Here is a 19,608-nt window from a genome sequence, read left to right on the forward strand (position 1 = left end):
AAGAAAGCATTACTCAGATAACAAATATAATTGACAGTACAGAATAATGGACTGTAGATAATACAGAACTAAATTTTTATAGCTGAGACGAAAAATAAAGCACAAGTGTATGCCTGCAGTATACTTAGAAACTAAGGATTCTAACACAGTTCCAACTGACTTAAAGAATTCCTCAAGCTTTTTATTCTTTTTTACATCCTGGCTTATTATGTTGCTTTATTAAAAAGCAACTCCTGAATAAGATAGAAAAAAATATAATTAAATAGGGTTAAACTTCTTAGTCAATTTGGGTACTTAGTAAAATGGTGCCATGAATGATAAGGATGATAATTTATTCAAATAATGTTTGGTATTACATTATTTACTCTATTTTTTATTTATTTAACCAAAAATAAGTTACTGAAGGGGACCTTAGGTGATCACTGTTTCAGCTCACTTTTCAAACTTTAATGTGTACGTGAATCATCTTTGGATCTTATAAAATGGAGGTCTTAATTTAATCCATCTGCAATGGGGCAACAATTTTACATTTTTAATATGTGCCCTAAGGATGCAGATTCTGCTGATCTGGGAACTGCACTTTGCATAGCACAGATCTAAATACTAGTGATTCTCAAAAGTGTGGTATCAAGAACCCCAAGGGCCCCTAAGGTACTTTTAGGGGACCTGCAAGGTACTTCTTTTTTCAAGGACCCATCTGGGTGAGGCCTGATTTTCTTCATACACTTCAACCAAAACAACGGATTGCAATATATTGAATTACAGAAGCAAGTATTGAGAAGCAGGTATGAGAATCTGGTTGTCTTCCTTTTGATCAGACATTAAAGAGATCTGCAAAAAATGTAAAAATGCCACTCTTTTCACTACATTTTTAAAATATGGAAAAAAATTTTCAGTAAAATGTCATTGATGTCAACATGTATTGGGCTTATGCTATTTCTTAATAAGTTCATTATAAAATTCCATGTTAGTTTTTAATATGGCAAACTAAATATAAGTAAACAAAAGCTCTTTCAGTTCCTTAATAATTTTTAGAGTACAAAGGGGGCGAGACACAAAACAATGTGAGAGTCTCTGAGGTAAATCATTTTAAGTCTGGTAGCTGCTATCTTGATCCCTTCTCAAAAGACCTCAAGATCTCAAATCTCTACCAGTAGGCTTTTGTGATGTCTTAAAATAATCTTGCCAAGCTTTTTTTTTTTTTTACTTTTTAACTACTTATTGAAGTATAATTGATGTAATATAAGCTACACAATTTGAAATGTACACTTTTTTATATTTTGATACATATACATACTCATAAATATATAACCACAGTCAAGAAAATGATACCCATTATTCTAATTGCTTCCTTTGCCAATTTCTTTCTGTTCAATTACAATTTTTCTGTCCTTAGTCTCTTCTAAGTCCAGAAAACAACTGCTGAGCCCCTTAAGAAATTAAAAAGAATAGTTCTAAAAACTGAAAATCATGGGTCTTAATCAGAAAGGTCTCATGACTTCAGGAATTGTCTTGAAACATTTCAGGGACTAACAATGAAATTATGATGTGGTTTTTCCCTATGAAATCTGAGACCAAAGAAAGAGTAAATATAGGGTAAAAATTATGGGGAAACAATTCAACAAAACAAACACAGACCTAGCCCCATAATGCAAAGAATTACTTGAACTAGTTGTTTAGAAATTACAACTATGAGAATTAAGAACTGATGGAAGTGCCTATGAAGACATGACATTTTTTCAAAGACTTTCTAGTCCTAGAATTTTGACTCTATTTAAGTTATTGTTTTCTGCTCTATTTGAACCAAATGTTTCTTCTAATCTATAAAATGTATTGCTTGTGTATGTGTATCAGTTTCTACTTGCTACTATTCAATTTTATTTTAGTAGGATAAAATTTTAATATTTCAAAGGTGACCTTAAGTTTCATTCGTCTTTTGCAGGGCAAATTCAACTCTCCCAAATTTACATAGTGTCTATCTGACAATATTTGGTATTCCTTTCATTCAAATGTTTATTCTTCAAAATATTTACAGAGAGCCTACAATGTGCAACATGCTATGCTATAAACACAGTATGCATAAACAAAGATTTAATAAATTGGGTTCTAGGATAATACCTTTTAAGATACTTGTTATATTTCATCCTTCCTGTTCCTAATTTCTCTCCAGAGGTGAAGGTGTCTACAGGTTTATACAATTTAACAATGAGAAAAGAAGGAAGAAACTACAGAAATAAAAGGGAAATAAAACCTGCGGAACATAACAATTGTGGTATATCCATACAGTGGAATACTATTTAGCAATAAAAAGGAATGAAGTACTGATTCATGTTACACCATGGATAAACCATAAAAGCATTATTATAAGTCAAAGATAACATAAAAACAGACAAAGCATAATACAAAAGGACATATATTGTTTTGGTTTTTTAAAAAAATATATCTTTATTGATTTCAGAGAGAGGAAAGGAGAGGGAGAGAGAGAGATAGAAACATCAACGATGACAGAGTCATTGGTGGAGCCCACAACCCAGGCATGTGCCCTGACTGGGAATCAAACCCCGATTGCCTGGATCCTAGGTCGACGTTCAACTGCTGAGCCATGCCCGGCCGGGCAAGGGGACATACATTGTATAATTCCATTTGTATGAAATGTCCACAACAGACCAATCAAACCCATGGAGACAAAAGTACATTATTGGTAGCCAGGGGCTAGGTGGAAAGGAGAATGGGGAGTGACTGCTAATGGGCATGGGGTTTCTTTTTCAGGGGTGATGGAAGGTTCTGGCATTAGTAGCAATGACTGCAGATATACTATTATAGATATACTAAAAACCACTGAATTGAACACCTTAAAGCGGTTTAAATGATAAATTTTATGATGTGATCTGAATTTTATCTCAAAAAAAGAAAAACTGACAACAGGGTAAATACTCTGCTAAGAATACAGAAACAATGATATTGGTCTTTCTAGGTTCTATTAAACTAACACCAAATATTTCATTCATTTGAGAAAGGGATTTTCTTGTCAACTGAGCTGGAATTTGCATTTGCAAATAAAGATGCATTTATTAGACAGTGTTTCAACTGCCTTTTTTTTTTTTTTTTAAATCAGTTTGTTCTCTTTACTTTTATCAAATAATTGCTTATATAAGTTTTTATTTAATATTACGGTGGTGCTGTGCCTGACAGTCTGAAACACACCACTTTTAGCCCTGAGCCTCTAGTAAGCAACTTTTTAATCAACAGGGTTTAGTCATATATTTCACCTATTCATACTACACAGTCATTATTTTTAACTAGTTGATTACAATTGCTGGGTTAGGTGTGGAACAGGAATAAATTTTAGATAACTGGTTCTACCATATAATTTAACTTGATTTCTTTACATAGCAGTTATTTTTATACTTCATTTTATATAAAGAAATCTAAAATTCCATGATCCCCTGAAACATTTTAAGTATCAATATTTGTTTAGAGAAATAATCAGGAAGTAAATTCACAAGAGTAATCAAAGACACTTATCACTAAATAATAGAAAAAGCCCAATCAATGCATAGTCGGTGTCTCTAACAGCAGCCTACAAAACAACAGAGCCCTTGTCTGCTGGTACATAATGAAATCTACCCCAGTTTCAAATTGGAAATACTGCAAGAGTAACAAAGAAGACTAGTGGCTGAGAGAGATAGTAGAGAATGTTTAAAAATATGGCTATCTTATGTATACTTTATTCTCCTAGTCTGTTCAGTATCAAAATGTTCAGCATTGCTGGAAGGTAAATAAAGATACTGGTTCAGAAACCCTTACTGTTCAAGCAGTAATACTGGGTTTGTTTAAAATGTTATTTATTTTTAGGCCAATACTAAGAATAAGTATGGCCAGTGAAAATGGTTATAACATTAAAACCTCTTACGTTTTCATCAAAGAATGAAAGTGATAGTCCTCCTCTTAACAGAGAGAAGCTGTCCACAAATTTTCAGAGCTAATAATTTAAGTAGCTACCTGCTTGCACCAAGATTCTCGTATATACTCTAAGTACAGAAGCTGGCAAATAGCATTCCAATAAAAGAAAAAATAAAAGAATATTATCACCATATTTGCAGATTAGAAATTACTTACAGAACTCTTTAAAGGAAAAATTTAAGAAGTTCTGGTGACATGTGTTAAGAATAGGAGACAGAATATATTTTAGGCTTTTTGACCCATACAGTCTGTTGTAATTATTCCACTATGTCGCTATAATGTGTAAAAACAGACATAGGTAATACAGAAACAAATGAGTATGGCTGGGTTTTAACTTATTTATGATGCTGAAATATGAATTTGATATAATTTTCACATTATGATATATTCTTCTTTTCATTTTCACCATTTAAAAAAATGCAAAATCCATTCTTAGTCTAGGGTGTACAAAAATGGGCAGTAAGCTGGATTTGGCCTGTGAATCATAGTTTGGTAATCCCTGATTTAGAGTATGAGAGAATGAAGGAAAGTAATAGACCGTAAGTTAGTAAATACACAAAGCATTCCACATATGAAGTGTAGATTTTATACTCCTAAAATTTAAAGTTATGTATGTAACAACATAGTCAGGTTTGATGTTCAGTTAGAGCTTACCTTCTTAAGAAGATAAGTATTTACAATAGGTATTTATTTTCATTTTATTATTTATTTTTGTAAATGTTAAATGGAATAAACAGCAGTTATATAGTGCTAAGCACTATTCTAAATGCTTTATATAAATTCAATTATCTAACTCATAAGTAAAACAATCAATTACAAATAAAATTTAATAATTCAGATCAACTGAAAAGCTCATCTCAGAGAACGCAAGGATCATTATGCAGTGAAGCCAATCAGATAAAATTTTGTGGGGGAAGTCTGCTTATGTATAGTATAAGAATTCACTGGATAACAGAAGAGCAGGTAGAGAAAATAAATAGCATGTACAAATGGGTAGGAATAAAGGAAAGGACATGGCATATGTGAAGATAATAAAGAGGACCAGTTTAACTAAAAAAGTGTTTAGATGAAGATAAGGAATAGCAAAAGAGAATATTAAAAATCTGTACATGCTTTGATAAGCAAACTGGTATTATATAAGTTCTTTATACCAGCAAGAGATAGCAAAAAAACTCACCCAGTTTAAGTGAAGCAGAAGAATTGACTCATAATATAAACTACTTCAGGAAGACAGTGTAAGGTGTGAAGTAAGATGTGAAATTAGAGTTCTGACAATGAGAATGAAGAAAGTTTGCATCTAAGAGCTATTCTGAAGCAAGAATCTGATAAACTGGAAGTAGTGAGTAAAAAAAAGGAGTCAAACATACTTCTTGAGGTTTCAAGAATTCTGAACAAAATAAAGGGGAAAATCATCCAGTAAATAGCCCACCCTATCTCCAAAGGAAAAAGGGAAAAATGGAAATTATAATGCATTGAGGGAAGAAAGGGTAATAATAATAAAAGATCTGAACTTGGAATACAGATATAGAACTCTAAGGGCAAAACTGTAGAATAGTGAAGATACCAGAATTATCTGAAAGCAAAAGATACTACATTTCTCCCGCCTGAGTTGAGGATCAATGCTTTAGAGAGAGCTATTATGAATCAGAAACTGGGGTGGGATGGGGTATGTGAGTGTTGAAAAGAGGCTGATAAATTTAACAGTAAGGACTCAGGAGAGAGACTTGGAGACAGTAACAATAATTGACAAAATACCACTACAGTTTCAAAGACAGGACTAACTTGAGAGTAATGCACTTTTCTATACAAACAATATCTATTTTTTTATGGGGTATATATAACCTAGTGGTTCTTACCATTCATGCTGAATAAAAGAAATTAACTGTCCAAAGTATTCCATACCTATCACAAAGTAGAATCACAAACATACATACACACAAAAGACATTATAGGAATATTCACAGCAATTATAATTAATGAAGTAATCAAAGATTTCTCCCAAAACTTTATTTGTGAAGATAAAAAACTAATTTGGTCTACCTAATGCAAATGTTTCCCTTAAGTTTTTAGAAACATACTAAATTACCATTCTAACCAGCTATCCAAATCTAAACAAAATTTATAATCACATCTTCTAATATCAAAATTCAATGAAACTGTATCACTAAAAATGAGTTAACTAGATACTATGTGCCTCTTAATGTAATATAATATGAAATATACAGAACTACATATTAATTATTCTTGCAAAAAATTTTAGCCTAATTTTATTTTTTTCATGTGCCCTGACCGGGAATCAAACTGCAACTCTTCAGTGCATGGGACAACACTCAACCAACTCAGCCACACCAGCCAGGGCTAACCTAAATTTTATCAAGCATTTGTAACTAGTGGCCTCAAATTTGTTTTGCTTGGGGACCCCCATTACATTTTAAAAAATTATTAGAACCCCGAAGGCTTTTTGTTTATGTGTTATATTACTGCTATTTAACCATGTTAGAAATTAAAACTGGGAAAGTTTTAAAATATTAATTCATTAAAAATTATAATAAACCTCATTAAATGTTAATAATATATAACCTTTAAAATAAAAAACCCAATATTTTCCAAAACAAAAAAAAAACTTACTGAGAAGAGTAGTATTGTCTTACTTTTTTAAAAAAAATCCTCCCCCAGGATATTTTGTCCATTGCTTTTTCAGGTAGGGGGGGGAGTGGGGAGAGGGAGGGGGAGGGGGAGAAACACTGATGTGACAGAGACACATCGACTTGTTGCCTCTTACACGTGCCCCGACTGGGGCCAGGGATAGAACTTGCAACCCAGGTACATGCCCTTGACTGGGAATCAAACCCGAGACCCTTCAGTGCACAGGCCAACGCTCTAACCACTGAGCCACACCAGCCAGGGCAAGGCAAACTATTTTTTTTTCATCACTGACACCACTCCACTACTTTAAGGTAGATTTCTGTTTACAGAAATGTAGAAAATAGAATAACAAGTTAAATGACATCATAATGAAGCAAATGAATAAATTCAGAATGTGAAACATTCCTTAAAACAATTCATCTAATTTCTTCAACAAATCAACAGAACACAGAAAAAGAAAGTGGAGTCAATAGTTCTAGATAAAGATGCATAACAAAAAAATGTCTTCTGTTGACCCTGATGACTACTTTTAACACTGACTGTAAACAGACATCTCTGAAACAATAGGGGAAATACCTGAATAGATTAGGGTATTAAATGATCCAGAAATTACTGTCAATTTTTTCAGGTATGATATGGCTATATAAGAAAAAAATCTTTAATTTTTACAGAAGCATAATGAAGTACATAGTGATAAAATGAAACAATGAAATAGAGAAAGAAAACAGATGAAGCAAGTGCAACAAAAATGGTCCCAAAATTCATGCTGCACTGAATAAATGGGAACTCACTGTACAAATCTCCCTACTTTTATATATCTTTAAACTTTTTCATAAAAGAAAAAGTTACAAAAATATTCAATAAAATTACTTGGCTTAACTTTTATGCCTTTTGTGGAAAGCTTCCACATTCTTTTTTTGTTCTTTTGTTTTGTTAATCCTCACCTGAGGATATTTTTTGCCACTGATTTTTAGAAAGAGTGGAAGGGAAGGAAGGAGAGGGAGAGGGAGAAACATCGATGTGAGAGAGACACATCCACTGGTTGCCTCCTACATTCACCCAGGGGATTGAACCTGCAACCCAGGTACATGCCCTTGACCAGGAATTGACCAGAGACCCTTCGGTGTGTGGGCCTGGCACTCTAACCACTGAGACACAGAGGCCAGGGCAAGCCTCCGCATTCTTACAGTAAACTTTTTTCAGGGCTTTATATTATAGACTGAACAACTGTGCTTCAGGTTTCAACTGGACAACTCTAGCAGCTTAGGTTAAGAGCATTACTTTTAACTTAAATAAGCTTCATGGTGGGAGAAAATGAGAACTTACATATCTCATAGTGAACATTTAAATGAATATGAGGGTCCAGGATAAATGGGTGCTTCTTTGATCTTTATGTTTGCTCTCACTGTATCATGAGCAATAAATAACTCCCTCTCTCCCCAACACCTCATAGGCTTTCACTATTGCTCCCTTCTGTATGGTTTGATGTTGTACAGCTTGGGATTCCTTCTTAATGTGACCTAAGCTCACCAGTCAGAGAGAAAGACTTACACTGGTCACACGACGGTAGATCTGTGCAGCATTCTGGCATTCTGAGTAAGGGTATTCAGATGTGGCCATCTCAAGCATGCACATCCCAAAAGCATAAACGTCAACGGACTCATCATATTTCTCTTCATACATCTCAGGGGCCATGAACTCTGGGGTACCTTAAATTAAAAGAATGATTCAGACTCAATGCGAGTAGAAGCTACAGATGTTACTCACCGGGGGAAGCAGAGGAATTGACCTGTGAGAGAGAATAAAGTGAAAGAGGGAAGGAAGGGAGGGGTATTCAAAAGAGGAACAAAATCTTAGTCTGTTTCATCAAGTATTTTATAGATCTTCCACTACAAGGCATTTATTAAAAGAAACTAGAGCAGGGTCAAGTGTCCTTCTTTACTATTTCAAATGGATGATTACTGTTGTACCAAGTAGAGCCTTGAATAAAAGATAAACTGATATGACTCATATTGGAGACAAATGAAAGGAAAAGGTAAGAAACTAGCAAGTAATAAAGTAAATATAATGGTATTTACCTTTAAGATGGATGATGGGTTAAAAAAGATCAAAATACTTGTCTGCCCCCTACTGTATGGTAGCTGTAAGGTTAACATTTAGCAATTTCCAGAGAGATTTCTGGTTGTAACAACTATGGGGAAGTGAGGGGGTGTGCTACTGGAAATTAGTGAGTAGAGGCCAGGGATGCTGCTAAATAATCTTACAATGTATAAGACAGCCCTTATAACAAAGAATTGTCTAACCCAAAATGCCAACAGTATATTAAGTTGAAAGATCCTGTTTTAGATATATCATATCTTCTGAAGAGTAAGAATAAGGAAAAAAGCTGATAAAATCAAACTTTCAAAACAAACTCATATTTTCGCATTTTAAAATAAAGTTTTAATAGGCAGATATATATATATATATATATTTCAGCGAGAGGAAAGGAGAGGGAGAGAGAGAGAGATAGAAACATCAATGATGAGAGAGTCATCAATCGGCTGCCTCCTGCATACCCCTCAACCTCCACTGGGGATCAAGCCCACAGTCCAGGCATGTGCCCTGACCAGGAATCAAACTGCGATCTCCTAGATCACAGGTCGACGCTCAACTGCTGAGCCACGCTGGCCAGGCTAGGCAAATATTTTTCAATATACATATATATCCAACAGACTATTTTAGAAGCTAAAATACATATAAATTGTTTCTTTTACATGGAAAGTAACACACTATATCTATTATATAAATAAGCATATAATACTAAATATCAACATGATATGACCCAATAAGATTGATAGTTACATAAGGTTTTGTTAAGAGAGTTTACCTTACGTTTTTAAAATATAATTTACAAAAACTTTGATAGATGATTCTAGGAGCATTAAGTGTAGAGACTACACATCTTTTAAGTAGAACTGATCGCTTCCTAAGTTCAAGTTATGAATTTTTAAAGGTTTATTTTACATAATAAAAGCTCTGACAGGATCTGGCTTCTAAATAAAAGGAATGTCAGAAAGCCAGTTAAGCTGCAAGGTACACTTGAAACATACCTATCACACTCTTGGCAAAAGAAGCCCGCTTCAGGGTTGCCAGACCTAAGTCTCCAATCTTGACGGAGCCTGTAGGGCCAGTGATAAAGATGTTGTCACACTTAAGATCTCGGTGAATAATAGGTGGAGTTCGAGTATGAAGAAACTGAAGTCCTTTAAGGATCTGCCGGCACCAGCTTCGTAGAACTTTGATCTTCATCACCTTAAACCTTTTCAGGTATCTAGAAAAGGCAAGGTATACCAAACAGGTTATCAATGATATGAGTTTACTGCTTTGAAGAATTCCATTAAATTCTAGCATATCTGAGATAGGAATATCAAATTTAGAATATTAAGATTCAGTAACCTTAAAAGTTCGTAATACTTTTAGGAAGGTTAAAGGGGATGGGATAATAAGTGGTTGGTAAGTAAAGTCTGATAACAAAGCACAAAAAATTAATTCCTTAAACTTAAATCACTACTAAAATGATTTAAAAGTGGAGCAATTCTTAATGGATGCAGATATACTTATAAACTAAATTAAAAATGTATCCAAAACAACTACTGGAAGGCTCTGGAAAGCAATCAAAATCAGGCATAAGCCCTGGCCAGAGTGGCTCAGTTGGTTGGGCACTGGCGCGTGCACCAAAAGGTTGTCAGTTCGATTCTGGTGTGTAGGAGACAGCCGATGGATGTTCTGCTCTCCCTAAAAAGCAATTTAAAAAATCTTTAAAAAAAAATCAGACATAAATTAGGAGTTCATATAAGGAAAAATAGAAAGTACTGCTTTGAGCTTTCACTTTCTATACCTTTTAAGATGAGGGAAGGCTCCAGTCTGATTATGCATGTCAGTTCAGACCAGGATAGAAACCTGTAGTCTTATTAGCTCAGAAAAATAAGGACAGAGTTCAAGATGACCACAGCATCTATAACAGTGCTGTCCAATAGAATCTTTTGCAATGATAGTCTATTTAGTACAGTATCCACTGAACATATGTGAGTATTTATACTTAAATGGACACTAATTAAAATAAAAAATTCCATTTCCTAGGTGCACCAGCCACACTTTAAGTCCTCAACAGCTTCATGTGCCAAGTGTTTACCACTGTGAAAGAGCATATTATAGAACATTTTCATCACCATAAAAAGTCCTATTGGACAGCAGAAATGTAAAAAGGGGGGAAATCCCAGAAAGGAAATATAGAAGGGGACCCCTCATATTGAGCATATTCACTCTGCATAAATCTCTGGAATATGATTTCTGAAATATGTACATGTGGAGAAGATTCTGAGCAGCCCAGCTAATGCTAAAAGAATGGAACAGAGATTTCTGCTACCTACTCACTATAAGGAAGATGAAGTTTAGAGATTGAGTTCAGATACACATTATAACTGGAAATAGTAAAGAAAAAAATAAAAGAGCACTAAAAATGGTAAATATAAAAGATTACATTTTCCTCTTACTATTTTAAAAATGCATATAACTAGTTAAAGGAAAATTCCTAACATTGTATGTAGAATCTATAGAATATGTAAATGTAACATGAAAATTACAGCATAAAGAATAAGTATCAGTGATAAATAAAACTATATTTGAGCAAGTTTCCTTTGTTTTACAAGAAACTATACAGTACCAACCCAAGGCATATTGTGAAAAGTTAAAGATATAACTGTAATCTCTAGAACAACTGTTTTAAATTCCCCCACCCCCACGATGTTAACTAAAAAGCTAACACAGGAACTAAAATAAAATTCTATTCATTTCATAAATAACACTAATGATGAAAGCTGCTTTTATGGTTTAAGAAAATACCAGATTCCGGTTAAGGTGGAACAGGTAAATGCAAGACTCGCCTCCTCTCACAACCACATCAAAATATAAGTAAACTACAGAACAATCATTGAAAATCACATGAAGACTAGCTGAACGGAAGACCTATAGCTAAGGGTACACAGACAAAAGGCAGGGACATGGAATTGGGAGGTCCCACACTCATGTGTGGGGTTAAAACTTGGAAGGGAAGGCTCGGCTGCAAAGTTCTCCCCTGAGGAGGAAGGGTTCCCAGCCCCTTGCCCATGGCTCCAGTGAGTGAAAGAGAAGTCTCCATAACTTCTTGGCTGTGAAGACCAGCGAGGATTGTGGCTGAGTAAGATGGAGGGCTGCTGGAGTCTCAGGTGTTCCTCTTAAAGAACCTGCTCACAGACTTACTAGGACTCACTCATTCTAATATCCAGCACTGGGGTGGTAGCTTGAAAGATGCCAGGGACGCAGGGGAGGAACTGAATTGTCCAGTTTCAGGTTGAGGGCTGGAGGGGCAGCTTCCTCCCAGAGAGAAGTGCTGGCAGAAGCCACTATTCCTTTGCTGAGCCTGTCCCACTGCAGGCACAGGTGGGAGCAATATCTGAGTCTCCATTAACCTGGCTAACACTGTTCCCCCACCCCCTTCCCAGAGCACCAGCCCTACCCAACTTGGAGGCCCACCCAAGCCACTTCCAGTGGCTTTTCCATACAAACAGCTCATGCTGTGGACTTTCCTAAATACTCTCAGAGGTTAGACCCCAGACAAGCAGTATCTGGCCTCAGTGTGTCCTGAATCTCTTGCTAAGCAGCCCCAAGTTGGACACTAGTGGCAGCAAGCCTCAGTTCACAGCTTAGCCTCTCCCAGGCACCTCAAAGCCCAGAACAAGCAGAAAACATCTGCAGATCATTTTGTAGCTCCTACCAGGTCAGGTGGGCGCAGGCAGGGCCCAGGCTGCGGCTGACCTTGGCCTATACCTCCCAAGAGGCCCCAGAACAAACACACCCAGTAGCCAGCTTCAGATGACACCAAAGTACCACTCAACCACCTCCACAAATGACACACTCAAGGGGCAGACTTGGCAGGCATCAGAGCCTGGTTAAAGCAAAAGCAAATCCTGCTCCACAGGTCAACCTCTGCACAACTCCTCCTCTACTGTAGTCATGGCCAGAACTCACAACGAATCAGCCTGAGGGTCAATCTCTCCCACTGATGTGCCAACAGCAATCAAGTCTCCAACTACAACAGGAAGGTACACACAACCTACACAAGGGACACACCTGGAGCACCAGGCTCAGGTGAGAAGGGAGATTGTACCATGGTATCCCACAGGGCACCTACTACATAAGGCCACACTGTAGCAGTTCGACCTAATACATAGAAACAAATAAGGGAGGCAGCCAAAATGAGAAGACAAAGAAACATGTCCCAAATAAAAGAACAGAACAAAATTCCAGAAAAAGAACCAAACAAAAAGAGACAAGCAATCTACCAGATGCAGAGTTCAAAACACTGGTTATAAGGATGCTCAATGATCTCAGTGAGGACTTCAATAAAAAGATAGGAAACACAAAAATGGATATAGAAAAACATAAAAAAGAACCAGTCAGAAATGAAGAATATAATAACTGAAATGAAGAATACATTAGAGGGAATCAACAGTAGATTAGGTAAAGCAGAGGATCGAATCAGCAATTTGGAAGATCAGGTAGCAGAAAACACACCATCAGAAAGGCAAAAAGAAAAATGAGGATAGTTTAAGCAGCCTCTGGGACAACATCAAGCAGACTAAGATTCACATCATAGGGGAGCCAGAAGAATAAGAGAGAGCAAGGAACTGAAAACCTATTTGAAGAAATAATGACTAAAAACTTCCCTAACCTGGCAAAGGAAATAGATATAGAAGCCCACCAAGCACAGAGTCCCAAACAAGGTGAACTCAAAGAAGTCCACACCAAAACACATAATTAAAATGCCAAAGGTTAAACACAAAGAGAGAATCTTAAAAGCAGTAAGACAAAAGCAGTTAACTATAAAGGAGCTCCCATAAGACTGTAAGCTGATTTCTCAACAGAAACTCTGCAGGCCAGAAGAGACAGGCAAGAAATATTCAAAGTAATATAAAAGCAAAGAACTAAAACCAAGATTACTCTACCCAGCAAAGCTATCATTGAGAATCAAATGAGATAAAAATCTTCCCAGGAAAGAAAAAGCTAAAGGAGTTAATCACCACCAAACCAATATCATAAGAAATATTAAAGGAACTTCTTTAAGAAAAAAAAAAGAAAAAAAAAGATAAAAAATATGACTAATAAATGGCAATAAATACATACCTATCAACAATGACTCTAAAAGTAAATAGATTAAATGCTCCAATCAAAAGACATAGGGTGTCTGCCCTGGCTGGCATGGCTCAGAGGTTAGAGTGTCAGCCTGCATACCAGAGGGTTGTGGTTTGGATTTCTGGTCAAGGGTACATGCCTGGGTTGCAGGTTCGATCCCCAGTGGTGTTTGGGGTGAGTGTGAGAGGCAACCAATCGATGTGTGACTCTCACATAGATGTCTTTATCTCTCTCTCCCCCCCTTCCTCTTCTCCCCTCCTCCCTTCCTCTCTCTCTCTTTAAAAATCAATGGAAAAAAAAAAATATATATATATATACACCTCACTCCTCAGATAAGGATTAAAAAAAAAAAGACAGAGTATTCTGAATAGAAAAGAAAACAAGACCCTTAAATATGCTTTCTACAAGAGACTCACTTCAGATAGAAAGACATACACCGACTGAAAGTAAAGGGATAGAAAAAGATATTTCATGACAATGGAAAGGAAGTGGGGAAAAGAGCTGGAATAGTAATACTTATACCAGACAAAACAGACTTCAAAACAAAGGCTATAACAAGAGACAAAGAAAGACCCAGCAATTCCACTTCTAGGTATTTACTGGAAGAAAACCAAAACACTAATTCAAAAACATATGCATCCATATGTTCATGGCAGCAGTATTTACAATAGCCAAAATATGGAAGCAACTTAAGTGTTCTTCAATAGATGAATGGATAAAGAAGAAATGGTGCATATATACAATGGAATATGACTCAACCATAAAAAAGGAATCTTGCCAAATGTAACAACATGAATGAACCTAGAGAGTATTGTGCTGAGTGAAATCAGTTAAACAGAGAAAGAAAAATGCCACATATTTCACTTATATGTGAAATCTAAAAGAACAAAACAAACAAAAATGAAATAAGCTCATAGATATACAGAAAATTTTGATGGTTGCCTGATGGGGCAGGGCTTAGGGGGATGGGTGAAAAAGGGGAAGGGATTAAGAAGTACAAATTGGTTTACAAAATATTCATGGGGGTGTAAAGTATAGCATAAGGAATATAGTCAATAATATTGTAATAACAATGTATGGTGCCAGGTGGGTACTAGATTTATAGGGGTGATCACTTGGTAAGATATATAAATATTTAATTGCTATGTTGTACACTTAAAATTAATATAATATTGTATGTCAACTATAACTGAAAAATTAAAATTTCTTTATAAATAAATAAATAAATAAATAAATAAATAAATAAATAAATAAAAAATAAATAAATATCAAAGCACAGTCACCTCTGAAGGGTGAGGGAAAGGATGACAGGGAAGAGGCATAAGGGCATTTAATGAGATATTGGAAATGTTCTCATATCTTAATAAAGTTCTGATTACATGTCAAAACTCATCCAGCCCTGGCTAGTGTGGCTCTGTGGTTAGAGTGTAGGCCTGGGCACCAGAGAATTGTGGGTTTGATTCCCAGTCAAGGGCGCCTACCTGGGTTGCAGGTTCGATCCCAGCCCCAGTCTGGGTGCATGTGGGAGGCAACCAATCGATGTATTTCTCTCACATCGATGTTTTTTTCCTCTCTCTTTCTCTCCCTTCCACTCTCTCTGAAAAGCAATGGGAAAAATATCCTTGGGTGAGGATTTAAAAACAACCACAACCACACACACACACACACACACACACACACACACACACACGCAAAACAAATAAACCTTATCCAATGATACAATGATAACTTATGCTTTTCACTGTATATAAATTTTACCATAAGGAAAAACAGCATACAAATAAATACTGGAATTTTAATGAAATGGGCACTGAAGTGTTTACAGGTGAAGCATACTAATGTCTGTAACTTATTTTTGATGAATAAAATTAAAATAGATGGATGGGGAATGATTAGATGAACATATTGTAAAGCAAATACAGCAAAACTTAAGAGAAACTGGGCAGTGATTATGTGTGTGTTCATTGTATAATTCTTTCAACTTTTCTGTGCAACTGAAACATTTTATAGTAACATATTGGGGAAAAGTTGATGCTGGCTTGTATCTCTTTCACATCTATGAAACCACAAAGTATATAAAATATAATAGATATTGCAAATCTTTTATCTTATAACTTTCTAAAATTGATAGACTCAACTGGAATTTATCATATAAACAATCACATAATCTGCAAACATGGGCAGTTTGCTTTCTTCCTTTCTAATTTTATGCCTTTTACTAGTTTTCCCACTTTTATGCTTTATTGCAATGGGTGGGTCCTCTAGAACAATACTGAATGTGAACTGTGAAAACAGGCATCCTTGCTTTGTTCCAAATCTCAGGGGTAAAAGGTTAAGTACGACAGTTAGGTATGACTTTAGGTTTTTCCATGGATGTTCTTTATCAGTTTGAGGAAGTTCCCTACTATTTATAGTTTGCTAAGAGTTTTTAGTCATGAATAGATGTTGAATTGTCAAATACTTTCCCCACATATATTGAAATGACCATATGATTTTTCTCCTTTATTCTGTTAATGTGGTGAATAACACTAGTTCACTCAATGTTAAACCAACTTTGCAATTCTGGGATAAACCCTGTTTGTTACTGATGTATTGTGATTGCTGGATCCAATCTATTATTTTGTAAAATATTTTTATATCTATATTCATGAAGAACACTGCTCTAAATAAATTTCTTTTGCTATAATATCATTAGTGTTATGCTGACCTTATAAAATGAACTGGACATATTTCTTCATCTCTTTTTTGAGAAAGCTCAACATACTGGATTCCCCCCAACATGTTATTATGATAAAATACACATAACATAAACTTTAGCATTTTTAAGTTATATTACATTCATATTATTGTGCAATCATTACCACCATCTACCTCCAGAAGATTACTTTCATCTTGCAAAATTAAAATTCTATATGCATTAAACAATAACTCCCCATTCCCTCAACGCTCAGGCCCTGGCAACCAGGATTCTACTTTCTGTCTCTATAAATTTGACTACTCTAGATACCTCATATAAATAAAATCATACAGTACTTGTCTTCTTGTAACTGGCTTATTTCACTTAGCATAATGTCCGCAAGGTTCATTTATGTTATAGCATGTGTTAGAATGTCCTTCCCTTTTAAGGCTGAAAAACAGTCCATTGCACATGTATACAACATTCGTTTCCATTGATGGACACTTGGAAAGCTTCTACCTTTTAGCTATTGTGAATGATGCTGCTATGAACATGGGTATAAAAATATCTCAAGACCCCTTTTCAATTATTTTGGGTATATAAGCACAAATGGAATTACTGGGTCATATGATAATTCTATTAATTTTTAAAATTGGGATAAAATTGACATATGACAGTCTATAAGTTTCCGGTGTGCAAAAGAATGCTTCAAAATTTGTATATATTGCGAATTATTACCACAATAAATCTAGTTACCATCCATCATCACACAGTTACAGATTTAATTTCTTGTGATGAAAACTTTACAGATCTCTCTCAGTAACTTCCAAATATATAAATACAGTATTATTAACTATAGTCACCAAGCTATACAATAAATCCCCAGGACTTATTTATTTTATAACTGGAAGGTTGCAACTTTTAACCAGTGTCACTCATCCCCACACCCCACCCCATGTTCTCCACAACCCAGCAACCAACAATCTAGTCTCAGTAACTATGAGCTTTTTTGAGCTGTGCTGTTAGGTTTTTTGGTATGGTCTTATTTATTTTTTTGGTTTGGCTTGGCTGTTTTCTAGATTCCACATATAAGTGAGATCATACTATATTTGTTTTTCTCTGTCTGTTTCACTTAGCATAATGCCAACAAGGTCCATCCATGGTGTCGCAAGCAAATGGCAAGATTTACTTCTTTTTATAGATGCATAGTATTCCACTATATATCGTTTTTATCCATTCACTGGACACTTAGGCTGCCTCCATGTCTTGGCAAGTATAAATAATGCTACAATGAACATGGGGGTACACATGTATTTTCAAATTATTGTTTTCATTTCACTTGGATAAATATCCAGAAGTGGAACTGCTAGATCATATGACAGTTGTAATTTTTTGAGGAACCTCCATACTGTATTCCATAGTGGCTATACCAACATACATTTCCAAAAACAGTGCACAAGGGTTCTCTTTTTTCCACATTGTCATAAAAATTTGTTATTTCTTATCTTTTTATAATAGCCATTGTAACAGGTGTGAGGTGGTGTCTCATTGTGGTTTTCATTTGTTTCCCTAATAACTAGCGGTGTGGAGTATCTTTTCACGTACTACCTGTTGGCCACTTGTATATCCTCTTTGAAGAAATGTCTGTTCAAGTCCTTTGCCTATTTTTGAATCAAGTTGTTTGTTTTTATGTTATTAAGTTTAGGGAGTTACATGATTTGCAAATACTTTCTCCCATTTTGTGATTGGCTTTTTACTCTGTTGATAACATATTTTGATACACAAAAAGTTTTTAATTTTCATGAATTCCAAATTTTAAACACACTGGATTTTAAAACATTTGATCCGGCATACATTTCAGGTAATGCTAATAATCAAAGTCACCTCCACTTTTGGTAGAGAGTATTAAGTTTCTTTTTACTAACGAGGATAGTGATCCCAATGTTACACAGCTAATTTCAAGACATGGCAAATGAACTCTTAAGCTTGTGCTACTGCTATCGCCTAACTGGCTACTCTATCTCTAATCTGTCATGTATACTGCTATCAGACAAATCTTTCTAAAGAAATGTTAACATAGCCCTCGTCGCATACTAGGTTCTCAATTGTTTTCTGAATTATTCAATGCATTAAATCACTGCTAGATCATATAATCCATTCCAATGGGTTTCCTACCATCTGTAAAGCAGAAACTAATCTTTTGCCCTGCATTCAATACTCTTTACATTTTATCTCTAACATATCTATTGGAGCCTTTTTTTGTCATTATTCCTCTTTATAAACTTTATGTTTTTAACCAAAAGAGTTAACCTACAGGTAACCTTTTATTCCCTTTTTATACAATTCCCATAGCATTTCTCCATTTACAGAAAAGCTATCTATCCTTAAAAGCAGGGATGGGGAATGTCTGGTCCTTAGGCAGTATATGGCCTTCAAAATCATTTCGTCTCACCCTGCCAAAGCCTCACCAAAGAGAAGCCGTTCCAGCCATCATATTAGGGGTGAGTTAATTAAATGTTTGACCAAATATAGCAGGCTAATTTTTCAGTTGATAATTTTGTATGGCCCAAGAATGATGTTATAAATATCCAAGTGGCCCTTGGCAGAAAAAAGGTTCCCCATCACTGCTTTAAAGCCTAATTTTAATTCTATTATTTTGACAACACCATTCAAGTTTACCCTAGCCAGTAGGAAGTGATATTGTGTTCAACTATTATTAAAAGTTACAAAAACTATTATTCAGCCATAAAAAAGAAATGAAATCTTGCCATTTGTGACAACATGAATGAACCTTGACATTATACTAAATGACATAGAGAAAGAAACAAACAACAAAAAAAAACCAAGCTCATACATCTAGAGAGCAGACTCAGGTGGTTGCCAGAGGCAGGAGTGGTGGTGGGCAAAAAAGATGAAGGGCGTCAAAGGTACGAACTTCCAGTTATAAAATAAATAAGTCATGGGGATATAATGTACAGCGAATATAGTTTATAATGCTGCATTGCTTATTTGAAAGTTGCTAAGAGAGATGTTAACAGTCTTCATCATTGGGAAAAAACTGTCTCTATGTATGGTAACAGATGTTAACTGGACTTATTGTGCTGATCATT

At 35.3% G+C, this 19,608-nt stretch overlaps 1 protein-coding gene across 20 annotated transcripts in view; it reads right to left on the reverse strand.

The window, feature by feature from the left end:
* WNK1 (WNK lysine deficient protein kinase 1) overlaps positions 1-19,608 on the reverse strand; it is a 145,833-nt gene that overhangs the window by 60,798 nt on the left and 65,427 nt on the right. For 19 of the 20 annotated variants that reach the window (XM_016224847.2, XM_016224843.2, XM_087814468.1 and 16 more), the window contains exons 3-4: positions 9,702-9,922; positions 8,161-8,318 (exon numbers count right to left, since the gene is read on the reverse strand). In XM_016224847.2, coding sequence (XP_016080333.2) covers positions 8,161-8,318; positions 9,702-9,922 — 379 coding nt within the window. Of the gene's footprint in view, positions 1-8,156; positions 8,319-9,701; positions 9,923-19,608 lie in introns of all 20 variants that reach the window. The other variant, XM_087814465.1, reaches the window with a different exon arrangement.

This window comes from Miniopterus natalensis, chromosome 2 (assembly GCF_054644295.1).
Source record: "Miniopterus natalensis isolate mMinNat1 chromosome 2, mMinNat1.hap1, whole genome shotgun sequence".
Classification (NCBI taxonomy): domain Eukaryota; kingdom Metazoa; phylum Chordata; class Mammalia; order Chiroptera; family Miniopteridae; genus Miniopterus; species Miniopterus natalensis.